The sequence below is a fragment of the Ranitomeya imitator genome, chromosome 4 (assembly GCF_032444005.1).
Source record: "Ranitomeya imitator isolate aRanImi1 chromosome 4, aRanImi1.pri, whole genome shotgun sequence".
Lineage (NCBI taxonomy): Eukaryota > Metazoa > Chordata > Amphibia > Anura > Dendrobatidae > Ranitomeya > Ranitomeya imitator.
Window position 1 is genome coordinate 181,872,179 of NC_091285.1, and position 22,802 is coordinate 181,894,980.

Sequence of the window (22,802 nt, forward strand, 5' to 3'; positions counted from 1 at the left end):
CTCACCCCCTGCCACTATAGGGCCCTATAGGGTGAGCAGGGAGAGCCGTCGAGGAGCGGGGGCGCCACTGCGCAGGTTTTTAGGGTGCCAACCTCCGCAAATAGGCAGGTTCAGTTAGGCCAGTGTAGGGGTAGGCACACCCCTGGTTATTTTTCTTTCTTGTGGTGTTTGGTGTGATATTTATTATAGATGTAATAAAGGTTATATTTTTAATATAGGGTGGATATCTGTGAGTAGCTTATATATTATCCCTCTAACAGATTACGTAGGAGTTGTTTACATTGACAATCTTCTTGTAGCCTAGGCCATCTTTATGTAGAGCAACAATTCATTTTTAAGTTATTTGCCATGATGTGCCATGTTGAACTTCCAGTGACCAGTAGGAAAGCACGTGAGGGCGATAACACCAAATTTAACACACCTGCTCCTCATTCACATCTTAGATCTTGTAACATTGGGTCACATGACCCCGGGGAGGGAAATGGCTAATTGGGCCATTTTCACTTAGGGGTGTACTCACTTTGTTGCCACTTTGAGGACTGTGTTGTTGTTTAGGGAGCGCATCAAATTTACACCGTTACACAAGCTGTACACGGTCTACTTTACATTGTATCAAAATATCATATCTTCAGTGTTGTCCCATGAAAAGTTAGAATAAAATATTTACAAAAATGAGGGGTGTACTCAATATTGTGATATACCAGAATACTATAATACTTAATTGCATTCTCTATAGTGACCAGTAGTAGGAGCCAAAATTGGTTTTTTTTCATGCACAAATATTTTTAGATTGAAGACCCAAAACGCTCACAAGGAGGAACACAAGTGAAGCGTCATGCCTCGTCTTGTAGTGAAAAATCCCGCAGATTAGACCCTGAAGTGAAAGTCAAGCGTCATGCCTCAAGTAAGTGCTACACATTAAGAGCTACAATATCAATATTTAAAGCCTTAAGGCCCCTACACACATTAGATTAATACACCAAACCAGTCGATATCTGAAAATTGGTAAGTTTAGTGTAGCACCTCACCACAAATAAATTGATATGTAGCTAGTGGTTGCAAGCATGCCAAAAAGATGATCCCATCCTCCATAAGATCCACAGGTGAAGACTATGACGACAGCATCCATGACAGCAAAAAGTTATCTTCATCTTTATTAATAAATCAAATACATGGAGATGGCAACATTTCAACCTCACAAAATGGATAGGTTTTTTATCAAGCTGTATAAAACACATCCACATTTATATCCGCACTCCCCAAATAAAAGCACTATATGATCAGCCAATTGAAATGGCAGAGACAAAAACAGATTTAAAACATATAAAATATACTTAGACAGAATGCACATATGCATCACCCGCTATGGCCATGGGGTACTCGGAACCGGGTAGCACGGCTCTTAAAGGGGTGGTCACGGCAGTGGTGACCCAGTCCGTGGCCCTGGGTGCAGGTAAAGGGATGGAGAATAGAAAATGGATGATGGAAATGGGAATAAAGTTTGTATAGGGAAAGGGGGGATTGTACGTGACGCCACCTGGTGTTCGGCTATAAATGGCCGATGCTGCTTAAGGAGACAGCTGGGGCCGATGGTGATGCAGCTGGGATGGTTCTGCTCCCCACAGGTGGAGAGGATGCGGGATTAACTAGAGGACACAAGGGTTGCAGTTTCTTTACCTTTTGATCCCAGGTTGAAGGTGCAGTCCGGGGCACAAGTCACAGCTGGTGATGGAGATCCGGGCAGCCTGGAAGCAATTCAGTGTCCCTAGCTAGGTGGGGTTGGAGACCTTCCTACTGCGCTGTTCTCTGGGTGCTTGGTGCTTAGTTCTCCTTAAGTCCCTCTGTCTGTCCACTAAGTGAAACACTACCCGCATGGCAGGCAGCTTGAGACTGTTCCAGGTGTCACTCCCTCGTGGTGACTCCAGGCTTTCGTATGCTGCTGTGCCTTCGGGTGTCAGCTGGTGCCAGGAGACCTGCAATCTCCTGTTCTCGAGATTTGGTTGCGGGGCCTGAAGTTCCCTCACAAACATGGACTCCGGTGTTCAGTCTTCGGCGCTTAGTCCTGGGGTGAGCTCAGTTGCAGCTCCTATCCCCCAGATTCTCCTCACGTCTTGCCTCTTCCTACTTCACTGTCTGCTCTCTGACTGAAACTAACTAACCCTGCCTCCAGGCCAGAATTTATAGGGAAATTCCCCTAAAACAGGTGTTAGAGCTCCCCCTTCTGGTCTGTAGTCAGGAAAGGTATTGTATTACCTGCTAAGGGGATCCCTCTTGCTTCCAGGCATGGCATCACCCCCCGCCCGAGGAAGGCAATGCCACTGTGGCAACCGGACTCCACGGGTGCCACACATCATTGCTCACGTCATTTAAATGCACAACTATATGAGCAACACTACAAAACAATACAAATAATGGATTAACAGATGGTTCACCGAACACCATTAACCCCTTCACGACCAATGACTTGTATATACGTTATCGGTCATCTCCATGCCTTTGATGTGGGTTCTGGCGTTGAGCCTGCATCTTTACCAGCACATGACAGCTCATTTGATCAGCTGTCATGTGCATCTAACAGCCACGGTTGGAATTTCAATCCACTCGCGGATGTTAGCACGAATTAAATGTCGTATTAACTTAACAGGAAGTTTGTCAAAAGACACTCCCATTGGCGCACCTGTCAAGTGATCGCGGGGCGTCGATTGATGACGGCCGCCAGGGGTCAGCAGAAGACCTCCGTACCGGTCATTGTGAACCTCCTATGAACACCGGAAACTATTGAAGCAAGTAAAAAGTTTAAAAAAACAAAACTCAAATATGGCATATCGATGGCACTTATCTGATTTTGCACTGGCGACCAAGGTTCTTCAAGAAATAAGTTGCTGGCCAATGGATCAGTCAGCAGCTTTCCTATAGACAACACAGGAGTGATCTGCCGGCTGACTGCTCCTATGTATGGGCATGTCAGCTGAGAAGGCTGTCATTTGAATGATCAGCCGAAGCATTGTGTATAGCCAGCCTTAGTATGCTAGCGACTACAAATACATATGCATTTCAGTACATATATTTTGACATTTTTCCAGATAGTGATTTGAATTCACATTGACATCCACTGAACCTCATAGAAATGAAAACTTTTCATCATTTTGTCAGGGGCAGCCTCGGGCTTTTCACTTGGAAGGCCTTCACATGCTAGTTTTTCAGTCGAGTGCTAGCTGTTTTTTTTTTTTTGGTTTTTTTTCTTGTACTTCAAAAAACTGGAGTCTGAATGAGGCCTAACTTATAGCAATCATATAGCTAATGTACCAGTTAGCATTTTGCTGACACTTTTACATGCATTTTGTTTTTCTACCCAAAACTAGGAAACGGATCCACAAGACAACGTGCTGAGATTTAATTTGTATGTAAATTGTACTGCTCCCATTGGCCACAAATCGTGTTTTTGGCTCAATAAAGACAAAACTTCAATATAGAAGTGAGATTTGAAAAACCATTCTTCTGGAAGGTCTTGTTCAATTGTAGTAATTTGGATAGGAATAGGCAGAAAAATGAACAAGTACACAAAGAAAATAATTTTGCCATTTTCCCATGTGTCTATTGTGCCTCTAAGGTAAATACAGTCCTATAAAAGTCTTATTTGTTTCAGGTGCCAACCAGTACAAATATGGTAAAACCAGAGCAGAGGAAGATGCTCGTAAGTTTGTGAAGGAGAAAGAACGTCTGGAAAAGGAGAAAGAAGTGATCAGAAACAAGCTAGTAGCACTAAGGAAAGAAAGAAGAGAGCTGAAGGAGATGTTGAAGAATAGCACAGGTGAGATAAGTAATGTGGCAAAAAGCTTCAGGAGTGTTCACACATGGCAGATTCTGCTGCAGAATTGTCAGGATGGAGAAAATGGAGAACTTCATGTCAAAATAGCCTTATTCCGATATGATTGATTCACACGAAGAAATTTCTGCTATGGCTAATCTACCTGTAAGGCCTCCAATACACATTAGCTTAAAGGGGTTATCCAGGACTGTATGTTTTGGGTTTTTTTTCTTTTTTTTTTTTCTTTAACGAACGGGCAATTAGTTAAAGGACAACTTCCTGATTGTTCTATCTGATGCCCGCTCAGAGTGGTCACTGATTCTGCAGGCGATTCAGCTACTCCACGTCAACAGAGCGGCTCTTCTTCTTCCAGGCTGCCCTGTCAACAGGGCATGACTGCCAAAGTCATGGTTGACAGCCAGCTCCCCACAGTTAGGCAGCAGAGAGACCCGGCTGTCAACCAGCATGACATTAGCAGTCACACCCCATCAACAAAGCAAAGCGGAAGAGAAACCGCTGTTCTGTAGACTTGACATCAGCAGAAACCTTTGAATCGCTGGCAGAAGAGGTCTGTGACATATTTGTGCCAGCAGCGATCTACCTGCCTGTTCTTGGGCCAGTAGTAAAAAAAATAAAAAATTATGTAGTCCTGGAATATGAATTTCAATATCCATCAAATAAGTAAAGGGGTAGTACCCGAATATCCCGATGGGCTGCTACCAATGGAAATTGGCAGTGGGTTAGATCTCATTAATAAAAACAAACGTTAGACCAATCCGTACATTCTTGTTCATGGAGGAGTCAAGAAAGACAACTTTTGGCTACATGATCATTCGCCTGATGGCTATCTAAAGTGTATGATGGGCACCTTTATATGTATTACGATTATATTTATTAGAGAAGCTCCAAAACGAATTAAAAAAACCTTGATAATTGTGAAATATCGCTTTAGAAATTTAAAGAAAACTGGTAATGTGTTAGAAGTCAAATTACCACGCAATATATTTTGGCCCTGTAATCGTATTACGCCAATATCATTAGCCTAAGGGTACCGTCACACAGTGGCATTTTGATCGCTACGACGGCACGATTTGTGACGTTCCAGCGATATATCCGTGACGTTCCAGCGATCTCGTTGTGTCTGACACGCTCCTGCGATCAGGGACCCCGCTGAGAATCGTACGTCGTAGCAGATCGTTTGAAACTTTCTTTCGTCGTCTAGTGTCCCGCTGTGGCGGCATGATCGCATGGTGTAACAAAGGTGTGCACGATATTGTATACGATGTGCGCATAGTAACCAACGGCTTCTACATCGCACATATGTCATGAAATTATCGCTCCAGCGTCGTACATTGCAAAGTGTGACAGCAGTCTACGACGCTGGAGCGATATTGTTACGATGCTGGAGCGTCACGGATCGTGCCGTCGTAGCGATCAAAATGCCACTGTGTGACGGTACCCTAAGGCCGGTGTCCCACTTGCAACTGCAATGCGAGAAACTCGCGAGTCTCTCGTATCAATACCCGGCACTGCCACCAGCGGTTCGGACTGGAGTGTTCAGCTGCATAGAAATACAGTCCCAAGTGCCGGCGTCTGTGCCAGGTATTGAGGTGCGAGACTCGTGCGAGTTTCTCGCATTGCAGTTGCAAGTGGAACACCGGCCTAAGACTGTTTATCTGCTCAGGATCTAGTCAGGATATTGGCACTGGTACCACACCTAATTTATGACAGCCTTCACATTCATATTCTTGGGGGAAAAAATCTGTGCAGAATAATAAATGCGCTGATTACTGACATTCTGCATTAGCTAAGCAAAATTACAATGGAGTGTTTGGACATATGGGACAATCCATGGTAGAAATTCTACGTTCCGCTGCAGGTTTCCCTGCAAATTCCACAGCTGGTTTGCATATGGCAAACCAATGACATGTCTTCATGCCCTACCTTTAGCCCTTTTCCTACATGGCCATTGTTTTTAAAGATTTTTTTTTTTTACATTTTTTCTTCATTTATTATACTTGGCAGAACTTAAACCTGCTATTATCTGATCGCTTGTGCTATACATTGATGCCACTGTACTGCTGTATATAGGAAAAATAAGTCTCCTTTGAAGCCCAGCCTCAGGTTGAGTTTCAACATAGCTCTTTGATAGCAGGCACGAAGTCTTCAACAGAACATGGCTCCAATAGCAACACATCAGCTGACCATACAGTAGCTGAAGGGCGTGTGAGGAGCACAAGGCCTTAGTCATGGGCGAGGGGCTTCGGTGTTCCATCACCTTGGCACCCCACAAATAATGTCCCATCTTCCTTGTGCATTGTGTAAATTGTATTCCACTCACGGTTTGGCTGGAAGCCTTCACTGACTCTGGATCCAGGATCAGCCACACATTGAACAGGAGACTGTGGAACCTTTTCAAAACTGCTTCTGGATCATTGGAGGAATTTTGTTGTTGGATGATGTTTAGGTACCATTCTTTATTCGTGGCAGTGAATTGAACTTCCTATGACCTGTATGCCCATGTAGACTACTTAGGAAGATTGATCCTACTGCCAGATTCCCTTTAAATATTTTTGCCATAACTGTACATGTGGCCTCCTCATTAATGTCTGAGAAATCATGGACATTTGCATTTCTGGTTCAGCAGTAAGAAAACAACAATGCTAGGCCATTCAGATCCTAGGTCCACTTGTGGGTACAGAAGCCTTGAATCACCATGTCACTTTTCAATACATACATATTTCACACTTACTTTCTCATTTGTGTTCAGGAAAGCAACAGCAAGATCTAGAGGCAAGGTTAGCCTCTTTGGAAGAGCAGTGCAAGGACAATGAGAAGAGCCGTGTAGATTTGGAGCTACAACTTACAGAAGTGAAGGAGAATCTGAAGAAGTCACTTGCTGGAGGTCCATCGCTTGGATTAGCGGTGACAGGAAAAGCAGAGAACCCCGTACGTATTTCAGATATTAATTTTCATATATGATCTTATTAATCGTAGATGCGTACAATATCAAACACTATACAGGCACAGTATTAGGACACAATTATGATTATGTATTCCATATCATTGTCACAAGTGTATAAAATCCAGCCCCTAAACATGCACTTTTGCAGCTTGCCTTTGCAAACATTTCTTTAAGAATCAGTCATTCTAAGCCGCTCATTAAATTTGAGTGTCAGCCAGTTCATGAAGTTTCTTTCCTCTTATATATTCCACGAACAACTGTGAGTTGTATTTTTTTAAACATCGAGAGTTTCAACTTCCCAATTTTAACAATATAAAAGTCTTTCCGATGTAATTTTGGCTGCTAAGCAAACATTTGCTGAGGTATGTCAGAAACTTGTTCCATTTTATGAAGTGAAACCCAGACTGGATGGATGTTTAATCAAAGAAAAGCTAACCAGTATAATTGAGATACCCATGGCAAATTCACCAAAAATCTGGTCGCCATGGATCACATACAGTTGTGTGAAATTGCCCCTTCCTAATTTCCTATTTTGCATGTTTGTCACACTTAAATGTTTCAGATCACAAAACAAATTTAAATATAAGACAAATATAACACCAGTAAACACAAAATGCTGCTTTTTAATGAAGGTCTTATTAAGGGAAAAAGAAATCCAAACCTTCAAGGCCCTGTGTGAAAGTGATTGCTCGATCCTCTTAAAACATAAATTACCGTAACTGTGGCTTATCACATTTTTGGGAAACGGAGTTAAAATTCCCTAGCCACATGCAGGACTGATTATTGCCACACCTGTTCTCAATGAAGAAATCACTTAAATAGGAACTGCCTGACAAAGTGAAGTAGACCAAAAGTCCTCAAAAGCTAGATATCATCATGCCGCTATCCAAAGAAATTCTGGAACAAATGAGAAACAAAATAATTGAGATCTCTGTCTGGAAAAAGGTTGTAAAGCCATTTCTCAAGCTTTGGGACTCCAGTGAACCACAGTGAGAGCCATGATCTACAAATCGCGAAAACCTGGAACAGTGGCAAACCTTCCCAGAAGTGGTCGGCCAACCAAAAGTAACCCAAGAGCGCAGCGATGACTCATCCAAGAGGTCACAAAAGACTCTACAACAAAACATTCAAAGACCCGCAGGCCTCACTTGCCTCAGTTAAGGTCTTTGTTCATGACTTCGCAATAAAAAAGAGACTGGGCAAAAATGGCCTGCATGGCAGAGTTCCAAGACGAAAACTACTGCTGAGCAATAAGCAAATTAAAGGCTCGACTCAGCTTTGCCAGAAAACATCTTGATAAACCCCAAGACTTTTGGGAAAAATAATCTGCGCACGTACAAGACAAAACTTGATCTTTTTTTTTTTTTTTTTAAGGTGTATGTCTCATTACAAATGACATAGAAGTAACACAGCATTTCAGAAAAGGACTTTCATAACCATAAAATGTTATGGTCTAGGGTTGTTTTGCTCCTTCAGGACCTTGAAAACTTGCTGTGGTAAATGGAACCATCAATTCTGCGGTCTGCCAAAAAATCCTGAAGGAGAATGTCCAGCCATCTGTTCGTGACCTCAAGCTGAAACGCTCTTGGGTTATGCAGCAGAACAATGATCCAAAACATTAGCAAGTCCAGCTCTGAATGGTTTAAAAAAAAGAAACACCAAAATTTAAGACTTTGGAGTGACCTTTAATACGATTGAGATGCTGAGGCATGACCTGAAACAATTTTACAAACATGAATGGCCCAAAATTCCTCGAGCATTGTAAAAGACTCATTGCCAGTTATTGCAAACGCTTGATTGCAGTTGTTGCTGCGAAGGATAACCCAACCAGTTATTCGGTTTACGGGGCAATCACTTTTTCACAGAATCCTGTAGATTTGGATTTTTTTCCCCTTAATAATAAAGACCTTCATTTAAAAATGGCATTTTTATGTTTACTGGTGTTATCGTTGCACCCCTTTCTGATTTCCTATTCTTTTAAATAAGACAAACCATTTCACACAACTGTATGCTCATCCACAACTTCCATCTGAGGCCTTGGTTTTATAAGGTTATACCACAGGCCGCCTTCACAATTCTTATTTTCAAAATGCCCTTTTTTTTTCTATTTTTATTTCTGGCATACTCTTACCAGTTACTGGTCATGACCTTCCTTGCTCTATATTGGTAAAGTAGCCTATGATGACATTTTGCCATTTTCATTGTACATGGACATAAAACCTTGTACTTTTTGCTACACAGATTTTGCATTGTAACTGTATGGCTTTCTTTTGATGTTCAAGACCAATACAAATTTTAAGTGGAAGCATTTAGGAAATACAGCAAGCCAGTCACGAGATACAGGGTGGAGTCACTGACTGCTGTTGCGCATGGTGCATAGACGTCACTAATGCTCTGCTGACTACATAACTGCAGAGATTCAGAAGATGCATGCGCAGTGCACCGCTCTGAAGCTGGCATGTGTACACCCGGCTTCAGAGGACCAATGAAGTAATTGAAAGAGGCTGCATTTTTTGTATGCGTGAGGTATGTATAGCGCTAGCGATGACGTCTGCGCTTGTAAACCATGTTAAGTGGGCTGACTAATCTGGGGACACTAACACCCCATCGACTAGTCAAACGACTCATTTGCATATCATAAATGTGCAGCGCCCCAGAGATCTGGCCGTTGCAGTATGACACTATGCCACTGAGGGGAGTGATGGTACGTCTGATGGCACTGAAGGAATTCTACTGACCAGGTATCACCAGCACACATTACCCTTCACACTCCGGCCACTAGGGGGAGAAAAAGGCTTTATTTATTGGGCCACTCCTCACACTGGTAAAACTAGGGGTTGGATAGGAAGTTAGTCAGAAGCTGACTGAGTTGGATTCAGGCAACATCTCGTGGCAGGGGGTGTTGCAGGGAGAAGATTCAGGGGGGTGCCTGTCAGGCGTGGGAACCTGGCAGGTACCTAGCGAACAGAACGTTACGGAACCGCGCCTGCACTACCTTGCGGCGGTATACTAAGAAAGAGAGACGAAACGAAGGATATTGTGGAACAGTGAGAAACGAGATCAAGCACAAAGGAGAGCCAGTAGGAGTCGTGCCCCGAGAACGGCAACATCCTACTGAGGCGCGTAGCCGGTGGCCGGAACACCGAGGAAGTAACTGACTCTATGCCTTACTTCAAACTCCGCAGGACAGTTAATTATAGGTTGGCTGTCTACCTTAAATTTCCTACGAAGACATGAGGGGCGTCTCTAGGGTCCCGGAAGAGCTCCGAGCCTTCCCGTCATACGGGTGCGTCCTAGCCATAACATACCTGGGGGACGAGAAACTAGTAACATCTGGAACGAAATAGAAAGAAAGAGAGAACTAGAAAGAACGAACGAACTAGAACAGAAGTTGTGAAGACTATACCGAATGCTCAGCAGGGTAGGACTACAACACACAGGCGCTATTGGTAGGCAACGATTTCCACCTGTAAAGGGAACTCTGGATGTGCCATCGGACCGGCCGGTCTCAGACAGCCCTGTTAACTGTGCTCTGGATTGCGGATCTTGAAGTCTTCAGTAAAAGGGTAAAGAGACTGCAACCTTGTGTCCTCGTTATTGTCCGCACCTCACACCATCGCCATCTACATCACTGGGAAGCCCTGGGGACATATTTCACCTGTGGGAAGGTATACCATCTAGCTGCCATTCCATCACCCCAGCGGGCCCCAAGCAGCGTCGGTCATCCTGACCGAACACCACAGGTGGCGTCACGAAACCTTGACAGACTCCTATCACCTTTTATTGGACGCCCCTTAGCAGGGTCACGGACCGGGTCCAGCCACCGTGACAACCCCAGAACTGAGACAGAAAGGACCGGTACCAAGTAACCTGTGGCCCTGTGTCTGGGGGCGCTCCAAATGGACTTTAGAAATACTTTTTTTCTAAAGATCTGTTTATGTATAATGTAATACAGTGACTGTTAGGCAGACACAACTGCTGGTGGTTCTGGGGTCACGGGGGACCCGACAAGTACCCTTTAAACATGAAAGCACATTTTGGACAATTGTATGTTTCTAACTTTGTGGGAAAAGTTTGGGTTTCTTTTCTATTCTAGCATGATTATGGACTTTGCTTTGAGTAGGGTTGGGTTAGGTTGACTTTAATGTGGAACATGAATGTCCCACACAGAGCCCTGACCTCATCTCCGATCACACATCTTTGAGAAGAACTAGAATAGAGATTGTGAGACAAGCCCTCTTATCCAACATCTATGACTGACCTCACAAAGGCTCATCTGGATGAATGAGCAAAAATTTCCACAGACCCATAATCTGATACTCTAATGCAAAAACTCTGCTCAGAAGAGTGGATGATGATTTTTTTTTTAATGCATCCATTGGGTAGGAGACCTGTTACTTGCTTAAAGTGGTTGTCCCAAAGTGACAACTTAAAATCTGTCTACCTTGTAGGTGATAAATAACACAGCTGGGAACCCCTCTAATCACTACAAGAATCCTATGTTTGCCTGTTATTTCAGGTTATGTTTCAGAGTTATCTGCCCTGAGTCTGTATGTGACAAATACCACTATTCCTGGCAACTATGACTTGAACTATGCATTTTTCAACAGTTTTACTCTCTGCAGGCTCAATATGATTTTCTGTTTCATAGTGTGCCAAGGTAAGCAGGCTTATTCGCCATGCAGTGATCCTCTGGGACATTTAATATGTAAATTGCCTCTTCAGAGAGGTGCAGGACCTGAAATCTGTAGCGCCACCTGTTGGAAACTGTAATCCTACAAGTCACTATTGACCCTTTACCGAGTCTTGCAATGTGACTTAGGATAAAAGCCAAATCAGAATCTCAATTTGCAAACATGGTGTTTCGGGCTATTGGCCCTCGTCAGTGCAAAGTACGAGAATTGATTTTGCTAGGTGAGAGGCTCTGGACTGAGGTCTAAAGGGTATTGTTTCTCCTTGTTACTCTCTCCACAAGTGCCAATAGCCACTGCTCTTCAGACGTTCTTGGTCAAACTGCGCACTGGACTACGCCAGATTCGGTGGACTTGGGTGGGAACTCTGGGGCAGCTGCAGGCTGGTATTTTTAGACTGGAAAGGGCCCAATAACCATGGACCTTCCCAATCTGATAATGGCTGACTGCTTTACCTTTGCTGGTTACAAAAAGTGAGGGCAGACCCCACATAATTTTTAAAATTTATTTAATCATAAAAAGCTGTCCAATAAACTCAACAGGGTTCAGTTTTTATAATATATTTGGGTGTTGTGCAACTATATTTCTATAGGTCTGTCTATATTATCTCTACAGCATTCATTGCTGTCCAACAACATGGAGTATTTGGATGTAGAAATTTCTGCCATGTGTGGATATATTCTTACTGTAAAGAAAACTTATACTTACCTTAAGGTTTTATGAAAATTTAATTCAGTTATTCCTTCCGCAGACATCAAAAACTCAACAAGAAAATGAGCGACCTGTGCCGGTCAACAGTGCCGCAGAGTTGAGACACAGAGCCCCATCCATAGTGACTACCAATAAAGGGAAGGTGCTCCAAAAGGCCAAGGTATGTTCCACCTACAATGAGTCGAGAGGGGCAGTCACTGAGAGATCTTTAGTGTCCTTCGGCAGCCCCTGGATATATTCTGTGCATAAAGAAAATGATACTATCGTTGTTCATTCATCAGTAATCCTAATGTGCTACTGTTGTATTTCAGGAGTGGGAAATGAAGAAATCCTAAAGCGCCAACATCTATGTGGAAACCCGTTCTGAGGAACATGAAGTGTTTGTGTATTCGTCTCTGCAGTTTTTCTGTGAGAAGGTACATAAAGGCAAAGGCTGAACACTGGACTAATATGATGACAAGCGGATCTGGCTTTATCACATACATTCTGAAAGATGTACAATATCAGACAAAAGATTTCATTTCAAGAAATACATGGATCATCAGCTCCTCATAAGAGTCCAGTAGTGAAAGTTGTGGCTTGGAAGTATAAGCCCCTAGTGATCAAAGCAAGTGAATGAATTTGGATTTTTAAGCAGAACGAGAGATGGTAACTGAAAGTCTATATTATAAACTGTATTAAATATTGTTGGGTCTATGCTGTTCATACAGGACATAGCCTCTCTACTGTGAATGTCTAACCGTTTTCTCAGCACCTACACTAAATATAAGACTGGTCACAAAAGGATAAGAGTTGTATACTGGGTAGTTTCTTATAGATTTTCTACATAAAGTACTAAAAAGAATATAATTGCAAGACCAGCCCCGCTAGAGGTAAAGAAGGCTGTCGGCCATTCTACATGGCATTTACTTACTGAGCCAATCCTCATTTGCATCCTGAACACTGGCAGTGGTATTAGTCTGACTTGGTGAGATCACTCATCAACATATTCATTTCCTCACACCCACCCCAACTAAAGAACACTCTAAAACACTAGGTGCTATGTATAAAACATGAACATTTCTGTTTTCCGCTTTTGATTGTGCACATTAAATGCCCTTGAAAATGTATTGGAAGAGATTTGTAAAAACGAATGTAAAAATGTTGTGTTCATTTTCCAGGATGCCTTAATAAAATGGCAGTTGTATAACAAGAGGTCAACAATTGACACCGTTGTGTAGTGTCTCACTAGGATATGCCATAAATGGACCCAGATGCAATAAATATCTGATTGTTCGACCGGCGGCTATCTCTCCCGAATCCTCCATGCCTAGCGCTGCCGAACTGCCCTGGTGGCGGATTATGTCCCAGAGAACAAAAGGATTAGCAGTCCGAAATTGGACACGCCAGATCCATATTTCCCCAGACAATACTTGTAGGGGGAAAGTTGAGTCCTCCATATATAATTTACTGTTGGTCAATATCAGTGGGTTCCGATTACTTATATTTAATATTTATCTAATGTGTATGGTGACTTTTACAGCCTATGGATGAGGATCAACCCCTCGGAATAGAAAACTATAGGATCTAGTTCTGCTTCCGCATTGTAACACTCCCGACTGTCCGTCATACAGTGAACTGCAACATGGCACCACAATGAGTTCCCTTTACAAGGTGTGGCTAGAAGTGTCGCGGTGTAGGTAAAACATGCAAGGGGACACAGTGTTTAACAAGTACTGTGGCCCTTTAATTTAGTTGGGATCACAACAGACTCCAAGTTCTAAGTCAGTGATGGCATATCCTACAGATTTAGGCATGTAGTGTCGGTGTGCTGCTGGAATTTTTTTTCTTTTTGGAGAACATAGAGACCCGTTGAGTGCCATATTGAAGGTCAAAATTGGATCAGCAGAAGACCTGCTCTGAGTTTCCCTGATCTCATTGTCAGATTCATTATTTTAACGAATGTCTGAATAGATCTTTTTAACTCAATTGGTTTGTGTGCTAGCCGATTAAATGACCTGGCAGCACTCCCGACACTTCACATGGATCTGTGAATGGAGCCTAGACAACACTTTCTGTGGTAATAAACCTCTTGAATTTGTACTTTGATTTTAGAAAGATCATGGCATGGTATATACATTGTTTTGCAAGTTGATTCTCACTCAATTGATTTTGATTCATGTTAAAATCTGAAAAGACAGCTATTGATTTGTGATTTCAGCCTAGGAAAGTGCTATGATTTCTCTTCCTAAGGTATAGTGAGAAGGAAATCCCCTTTGTCTGCATATTGTGCCACTGTTGTACAAAGAGCTTTATGCACTTTATAAGTCTACCAAGTGTTTTTCAATAAAAGGGACAATGTACAGAATTACTCTGGGCTTTTTATTTTCTAACTTTATTTTTATACACCAGTTAATAATAACCATTACATGCTCTGCTATGAATACACAAGTCGTATATTGGATTGCTGATTTTTAGAGAATAAGCAATATATTTATGTGATTAATATATATTTGGGATAAGAATTTCTTACGGTAGTTGTTTTGCCAAATTCATTGGCTTTAGTTAGGCAACAGGTGCCCAAGGAGTATGGCCACCTCAAGGGTACAAACACAAGGGCTGCTATATGGCCACTTTAGAGAGGAATACCACGTGGCCTTCCAAGCTGTTGTAGTTTAATAGCTCTTCAAAAATTGAATGCATTTGTTAATGGCCACAATCAACTTCAATGCATTAGAAAACCACAGTGGAGTCCAGAGAAAGCCTCTGTTAAATGGCTCTGGCAGCAGCTTATTTCCTGAAGAACTAAAGGGTTGTGCATTAAATTTAAACTGCCTGACACTTATCACCCTCAAGATTATCAGTGCACTGTTGACCAATCCCGCCTTACGGGAGATCTACACAAGATTTTTGTTTTCTCAGTCCCCCATGACCGCACCACAGAGAGAGGGGATCTGCCATTCAGGGACAGGAAACCTATAGGATAAAAGGGCGGTACCTCTCCCCTGCATCAGTTTGGTTTCCTGTTCCTGACTGGGAACCTAGTAGGATAATCTCTGCAATTCTCCCTGTGGTGCTGTCATGGGGGACTGAGAAAAGCATAGTTACTTACCAATAACTGTATTTCTCAGAGCCCATGACAGCACCCGCTTATTTCCCCCCTCATCACGTGTGCAGTGAGCACTTTTTATATTATACGAAGTGTATTTTTTTAATATAGACACGGTGTACACCTGTTAAACAATATGTTAAAAGTGTATATTTATTCAGTCGCCATGACAGCACCACGAGAGATAGGATCCACCCTTCAGGGACAGGAAACCTGCAGACATAAAAGGGTGGCACCTCTCTCCCGCATCAGTTGGTTTCCTGTCCCTGGCAAGGGAACCTCTTCAGACAGGCCTTATGAAGGTCGAAGAAATGAAGATAACCCAGTCCTAGCAGGCCGATTCAGGTAGCGGGGTCCCCTACCTCAGTCTGTCCAGCACGCCGGAAGCATCACACGGCAGGGGAACTGCTGGTGTCGGTGTCAGCAGAGAGGGGCAGCTTTTATTTAAATGCTTGCCTCTTAAGTGGGTCATCACCGTCCGGTACCAGGTGAATATATGGGGTGTTCTGCTGTGGCCCCGCCCGGGGGTCCTCCTAGGGTCTGTCTGCAGCCTGACTATGTGCACGTTGGTCTGGGCGGTGCTGGCTTCCCTGACCACGCGTCGGCTCGCTCACCGCGGTCGTGACCGGAAGGGGTGTCCGGATGACACGGCTGGCTGCATGGCCTGATGATGCGGCAGGGCAAGTGCAGTGGGACCGTGCCGGCCGGTGACCTCACTATAGCGTCCGCACCTGATCCAGGTACCCGGCAATTATGCGGGGGGGGGGGGGGGAGGAGGCCTGTTTACAGTCGGTCTGGGGTGCAGCCCTGGGGGAGGCACTCCAACAGTTAAACAAGGTACCGGGCAGATCACCTGGCGGTACCTTGGGGGTACTTAGTGAGGAGTCTGACGACTGCTGAGTGCTTCTGACTCATTGTGGTGATAGTCGCCGGTGAAGGGAGCACCACTGCCTGACAAGCAGCAGCAGATTCAGCCCATTGAGGAGCCTCGAGTTATATCCCAGCGGCGATCTAGTGGCAGTAGTCGCGCTGGTGGAGACAAGAATATCCAAAAATCGATGCAGAGCAAGTCCTCAAGCCATAAAATATCACCGGCTAGGAAGGACCCCCCACTGATTATGGTACCAATCACTGCACGTTTGGGTAAGTGATCTACGTGAAAGTTCACTTAGTGATTCCTGTTCCTTCTTATATTCCCTCTCCTTGTTAGGGGAGAAAATGTTCCGCCAAAACCAAACATAGGGAGTGCGCCGAATGTGGGGAACCACTTCCAGAAGGCCATGACAGAAAGCTATGTAAACCCTGCATAAAACGCTTAATTGAGGAAGAAGCCCCTGACCTTACTTCCACTCTAAGGGATATGGTTAGACAGGAGGTTAAAGGTTCTATTAAATCCATGTCCCAGAAAACGGATGTCAGGAGAAGCAAACATATTAGGTCCCCAGTTTCGGATTTGGGTTCGGACTCGGGTGAACTGAGCTCTGATTCCTTTCCGTCATCCTCTTCATCCATAGAGACCGACTCCGGTCACTCCTGTTTGCCGCTAGACAGAGTTAACCATCTTGTTAAAAAGGTAAACAACACAATGGGGATCGAGGAGACCCAGTCGGAAGGCTCCATGCAGGACATTGTTTAAAGGCCTAGATCGAAAATCCCGAAGGTCTTTTCCGGTGGTGGATAAGATAAATACGTTGATTAAAAGGGAGTGGAAAAAAACGGAAGGGAAAGGATTGCTTCCACTGGCATTTAAGAGGAGATACCCATCGAGGAGGAAGCTTCGTCCTCATGGGACAAGGCTCCGAAACTGGACGCAGCAGTGGGCAAGGCGTGTAAAAGGACCTCTCTTCCGTTTAAAGATCTAGGAAATCTAAAAGATCCTCTAGAAAGAAAGGCTGACATTTTCCTGAAAGGGGCTTGGGAAACATCAGCAGGATCCTGAAGACCAGCAATTGCAGCCACTTGCACAGCATGGTCACTGATGGTGTGGCTTATATGAAATGAAACCTGGCACTCAACTTGTACGTGAAATCGGTTTTATTTACCAGCAACAAAAAAACGTTTCGGTCGTTAATCTGACCTTCGTCACTTACGTATAGTGTTGTTTATAGTGAATGTACGCTCCTGTGAGCGAAGGGCTATGTTTTCCCTGTTATGAGAAGAGACCGGGTATGTGACCGGTAACCGCTGGCTTGTGATAGTGTCCACCGTGTCTCGTCACATCACAAGCCAGCGGTTACCGGTCACATACCCGGTCTCTTCTCATAACAGGGAAAACATAGCCCTTCGCTCACAGGAGAGTACATTCACTATAAACAACACTATCTATACGTAACTGACGAAGGTCAGATTAACGACCGAAACATTTTTTGTTGCTGGTAAATAAAACCGCTTTCACGTACAAGTTGAGTGCCAGGTTTCATTTCATATTACTAAGGTGTTGGAACCTACCTGGGCACCACACTCCACAAGCTGTGCACACGTTTATCTATTTAATGATGGTGTGGCTTGACCGCTTAGAGGATCAACTCAAAAATAAGGCTCCCAGGAATGAGATCCTATCCTCCCTACCTATAATTCAGGAGGCAGCAGCTTTTCTGTCAGACGCATCGGCAGATTCTGTTAAATTAGCCGCCAGATCTTCAGCCATTTCTAATGCAGCCCGTAGAGCTCTATGGATTAAATGTTGGCCAGGAGAATTGCAAGCCAGATCAAAACTGTGTAGCATTCCATGTGAAGGGGCACATTTATTTGGACAAGTTCTTGAGGGCGGGTGATAATAAGAAACGGTTCCCTTACCTAGGAAGACCCTCTTATAGACGGGATTACAATAAAGGATGGTTTAGCCACAGAAGGTCGAATAGAGAGAGACCCAGATATGATAATGAAAGGTAGAGGATATATGTTTAATACCTCTCGGGACTATAAAAAACCTTAATGACTGCCGGACCAGGTAGGGGGTAGGCTTTCAGCCTTCTATCCTGCCTGGTTACAAATTTCCAACAGTCCATGAATACTTAGCGTTATTGAAACTGTCCTAAAGTTTGAGTTCCAACGGATACCTCATGATAAATTTACTTTAACACCCATTTGTTGATCTTCTGCAGAACAATTGGCACTAGAGTCGGAAGTTCAGGAAAAAAGGGGTTCTGATTAAAGTGCCCGCGGTACAAAGAGGTAAACGGTTCTACTCCCCTCTCTTTCTGGTCAAAAAACCTGACGGATCTTTTCGTACCATCATTAATTTGAAAGGCCTGAATAAATTTTTGCTGGTCCCATCTTTTAAAATGGAATCTGTAAAGACAGCAATAAAACTTCTTTAACAATTGCTTCATGGTTGTCCTAGATCTGAAAGACGCCTATTATCACGTCCCGATACTCGTAGATCACCAACAGTTCCTTAGGGTGGCGGTTTCACTAAACGGCTCAGTACAGCACTTACAATATCGTGCACTACCCTTCGGAGTCGTGGTTGCACCCCAGATTTTTACTAAAGTCATGGTAGAAGTTATGGCACACCTTCACGAACAGGACATATTAATAGTTCCCTACCTAGATGACTTATTGATTGTGGGACATTCAGAGTCACATTACAAAATCAATTGGAGAAGGTGACATCCGTGTTACACAAATTGGGGTGGATTATAAATTTAAAAAAATCTCGTTTACAGCCGTTAAAAGTTCAGGAGTTTCTGGGTCTTACCATAGACAACAGTCGGCAGGAGTGTTGTCTGCCGGGTTCAAAAGTGGATGGTATCCAGCGACTAGCGACCAGAATGATTAATAATCCATCAGTCTCTGTAAGAGGGGCGATGTCACTATTGGGTTCACTCACATCGTATATTCCAGCGGTTCTCTGGGCTCAATATCATACCAGAACACTACAGAGGGACGTTTTACAGAAATCCCATCGCCTAAAAGCTCATCTTGAAAGTAAATTTTTGTTGCCTGTTGAATCCATTCAATTATTATTTATTTACATAGCACCATTAATTCCGCGGTGCTGTACATGAGAAAGGGGTTACATACAGAGTTATAGATATCGTTTACAGTAAACAAATTTACAGTGACCGACTGGTACAGAGGGGAGAGGACCCTGTCCTTGCGGACTTACATTCTATGGGATAGTGGAGAAGAGGCAGAAGGTAGGGGTGAGGCAGCGGCTCTGGTGATGGAAAGGCGGCAGAATGGTTATTGCAGGCTGTAGGCTTTCTTGAAGAGATGGGTTTTCAGGTTCCGTCTGAAGGAGCCGAGGGTGCTCGATAGTCGGACGTGTTGAGGCATGGAATTCCAGAGGATGGGGGATATTCGGGAGAAATCTTGGAGGCGGTTGTGTGAGGAACGAATAAGTGTGGAGGAGAGTAGGTCTTGGGAGGATCGGAGATTACGTGAGGGAAGATATTGGGAGATTAGTTCAGAGATATAGGGAGGGGACTGGTTGTGGATGGCTTTGTCGATCAGTGTTAGTAGTTTGAACTGGATTTGTTGGGGAATTGGGAGCCAGTGGAGGGATTCGCAGTGGGGGGAGGCAGGGGAGTAGCGAGGAGAGAGGTGGATTAGCCGGGCAGCAGAGTTGAGGACAGACTGGAATGGTGCAAGAGAGTTAGCGGGGAGGCCACAGAGGAGGGTGTTGCAGTAGTCGAGGCGGGAGATGAAGTTTTGGTAGATTGTGGGCTGAGGAAGGAACGGATTCTGGCAATATTTTTGAGTTGGAGGCGACAGGAGGTGGCAAGAGTTTGGACGTGCGGTTTGAAGGACTGGGCAGTCGAGAGTTAACCCGAGGCAGCGGATTTCAGGTGCGTGAGCGAGCGTGATGCCGTTTACCATAATAGATAGGTCAGGTGGGGGGGATACGTGAGATGGGGGAAAGATGAGGAGTTCGGTTTTGTGTACATTGAGTTTTAGGAAGCGAGAGGTGAAGGAGGATATGGCTGACACACTTCAGGATTCTGGACAGCAGCGAGGTGACATCTGGGCCAGAGAGGTAGATCTGAGTGTCGTCTGCATACAGGTGGTACTGGAAGCCGTGGGACTTTGAGTTGTCCTAGGCCAAGATTATAGATGGAAAAAAGTAGGGGCCCTAGGACAGAGCCTTGAGGGTCTCCAACAGAGAGAGGGCGGGATGAGGAGGTGGTGTGGGAGTGGGAAACGCTAAATGTGCAGTCGGAAAGGTGTGAGGCAATCCAGGACAGGGCAAGGTCTTTGATGCCAAGGGAAGAAAGAATCTGTAGCAGTAGGCAGTGATCGACTGTGTCGAAAGCAGAGGACCGGTCAAGACGGAGGAGGATGGAGAACTGTCTGTTAGCTTTGGCTGTAAGTCATTAGTAATTTTTGTCAGGGCAGTTTCAGTGGAGTGGTGGGGCGGAAGCCAGATTGGAGGTTGTCAAGGAGAAAGTTAGATGAGAGGTGGGAGGAAATTTGAGCATGGACATGCTGCTCAAGGAGTTTTGAAGCAAACTGGAGCAGTGATATGGGGCGGTAGCTGGGCATAGCAGTTGTGTCAAGGTTAGTTTTTTGAGGATGGGTGTGATGGTGGCATGTTTGAAGGTCGAGGGGAAGGTACCAGAAGATAGTGATAGGTTGAAGAGATGGGTTAGGGCTGGAATGAGCATGTTAGTGAGGTTGGGGAGCAGGTGGGAGGGGATGGGGTCAAGTGCACAGGTGGTGAGGTGCGATTTGGAAAGGAGGCGAGTAAGCTCTCCTTCAGTGATGTTGGAGAGGGAGGTTATTAGGGAAGGGCAGAGGTCTGGTATATGGAGTGGTTGGGGTGATGGAACAGTAAACGTTTGCCTTGTTTGGTCGATCTTGTTTTTATAAGTAGGTGGCAAAGTCCTCGGAGGAGATGAGGGGAGTTGGAGGTGGCAGTGGTGGGCGGAGGAGGGAGGTAAATGTGCTGAATAGTTGTTTTGGGTTGTAGGATATTGAAGATACAAGGTTAGTGAAATAGGTCTGTTTAGCGGAGGTGAGGGCTAATTTGAAGTCAAATGCAGTTTGTTTGAAAGCAGTCAAGTTGCCTGGCAGGCGTGTTTTCTTCCAACGCCGCTCCGCAACCCTGGATGCTTGTCGAAGTTTTTTTGTGAGATTGTTATGCCAAGGTTGCCTATTGGTTCGTCGCACTGTGCCATGCATGAGAGGGGCGACTGAGTCTATGGTGATGTGAGGGTGGAGTTATAGAAAGCGGTGGCGCTGTCCGTGTCGTGGAGTGAAGATATGGAGGACAGGGTTAGGAGAGAGTCTGTGAATGTCTAGATGTGCGAGGATATGGTAATGGCTGGACATGGGGGGCAGGTGAGGAGGACAAGGATGAGAAGGTGAGTAGATGGTGGTCAGATGGGGGAAGGGAGAGGTTGTGAGATGAGATAAGGAACAGAGGCGGGTGAAGATGAGGTCTAGTGTATGTCCGTCTGTGTGGGTGGCTGTGGAGGACCACTGAGTGAGTCCAAAGGATGAAGTAAGGGCCAGTAGCTTGGAGGCTGCTGGCTGGTGTCAGTAGGGATATTAAAGTCACCCATGATGATGGTGGGGATGTCAGCAGAGAGAAAGTGAAGGAGACAGGTGGAGAATTGGTCGATGAAGGCAGTGGCTGAGCCCGGTGGTCGGTATATGACAGCCATTTGGAGATTGGAGGGAGCGTAGATACGGACAGAGTGAACCTCGAAAGAAGGGAGGATAAGGGAAGGTGGGGGTTGGATAGGGTTGAAGGAACAGTTTTTATAAAGAAGGATACCCAATTCAATCACTACATTGGTGGACACACGTACCAAATTTACGTAGGGGGGTTCCCTGGACAAATCATATAACTCTGATAATAACTACAGATGCTAGCCCCAGGGGATGGGGGGGCACATTTGGAAAGTTGTTGGGTCCAAGGTCTGTGGTCTCAGTCCGAACAGAGTTTGTCATCCAATCTAAAGGAGTTATTATAAGTAGTTTTCTTATACCCCTTCACGGTCGGCACGTCAGACTTTTCTCCGACAACCAGGTAACCGTAGCCTACATTAATCAAGGAGGTACTCTGTCCAGTTCATTAATGGAAGTCGTGGATCGTATTTTTCAGATGGATGAAAATCGTCTATTATCACTCACGGTCTTCACATAAAAGGGAAGTACAATATCATGGCCGGCTATCTAAGCCGCAACCAACTCAGACAGGGAGATTGGACACTAAACTCATCCATTTTCAATCAGATCATACATTTGTGGGGATGTCCACCTCTTCCGACAAGCCTACAATCAGCAGTAACCACCGATCAACCAAACTGCTGCATGACCCTCGCCTACTGTATTCTCACCCATCCCTTGTAGATTGTGAGCCTTCGCTGGCAGGGTCCTCACTCCTCCTGTACCAGTTATGACTTGTATTGTTTAAGATTATTGTACTTGTTTTTATTATGTATACTCCTCCTTACATGTAAAGCGCCATGGAATAAATGGCGCTATAACAATAAATAATAATAATAATGTCCAGACATAGATCTCTTTGCTAATCGAGAAAACGGAAAGCTACATCAATTCTGCTCCTTAAACCCCAGAGACAGTCCG

The 22,802-nt window shown here is 44.5% G+C and overlaps 1 protein-coding gene across 1 annotated transcript in view; it reads left to right on the plus strand.

Annotated features, from left to right (window-relative positions):
• AFAP1L1 (actin filament associated protein 1 like 1) overlaps positions 1 to 13,382 on the plus strand; it is a 98,345-nt gene extending 84,963 nt beyond the window's left edge. Inside the window, exons 14-18 of the mRNA XM_069764141.1 lie at positions 790 to 904; positions 3,647 to 3,811; positions 6,579 to 6,757; positions 12,216 to 12,335; positions 12,487 to 13,382. Of these exons, the coding sequence (XP_069620242.1) occupies positions 790 to 904; positions 3,647 to 3,811; positions 6,579 to 6,757; positions 12,216 to 12,335; positions 12,487 to 12,510 (603 nt within the window). The 3' untranslated portion in view covers positions 12,511 to 13,382. The remainder of the gene's footprint in view (positions 1 to 789; positions 905 to 3,646; positions 3,812 to 6,578; positions 6,758 to 12,215; positions 12,336 to 12,486) is intronic.
• Positions 13,383 to 22,802: the final 9,420 nt, after the last annotated feature.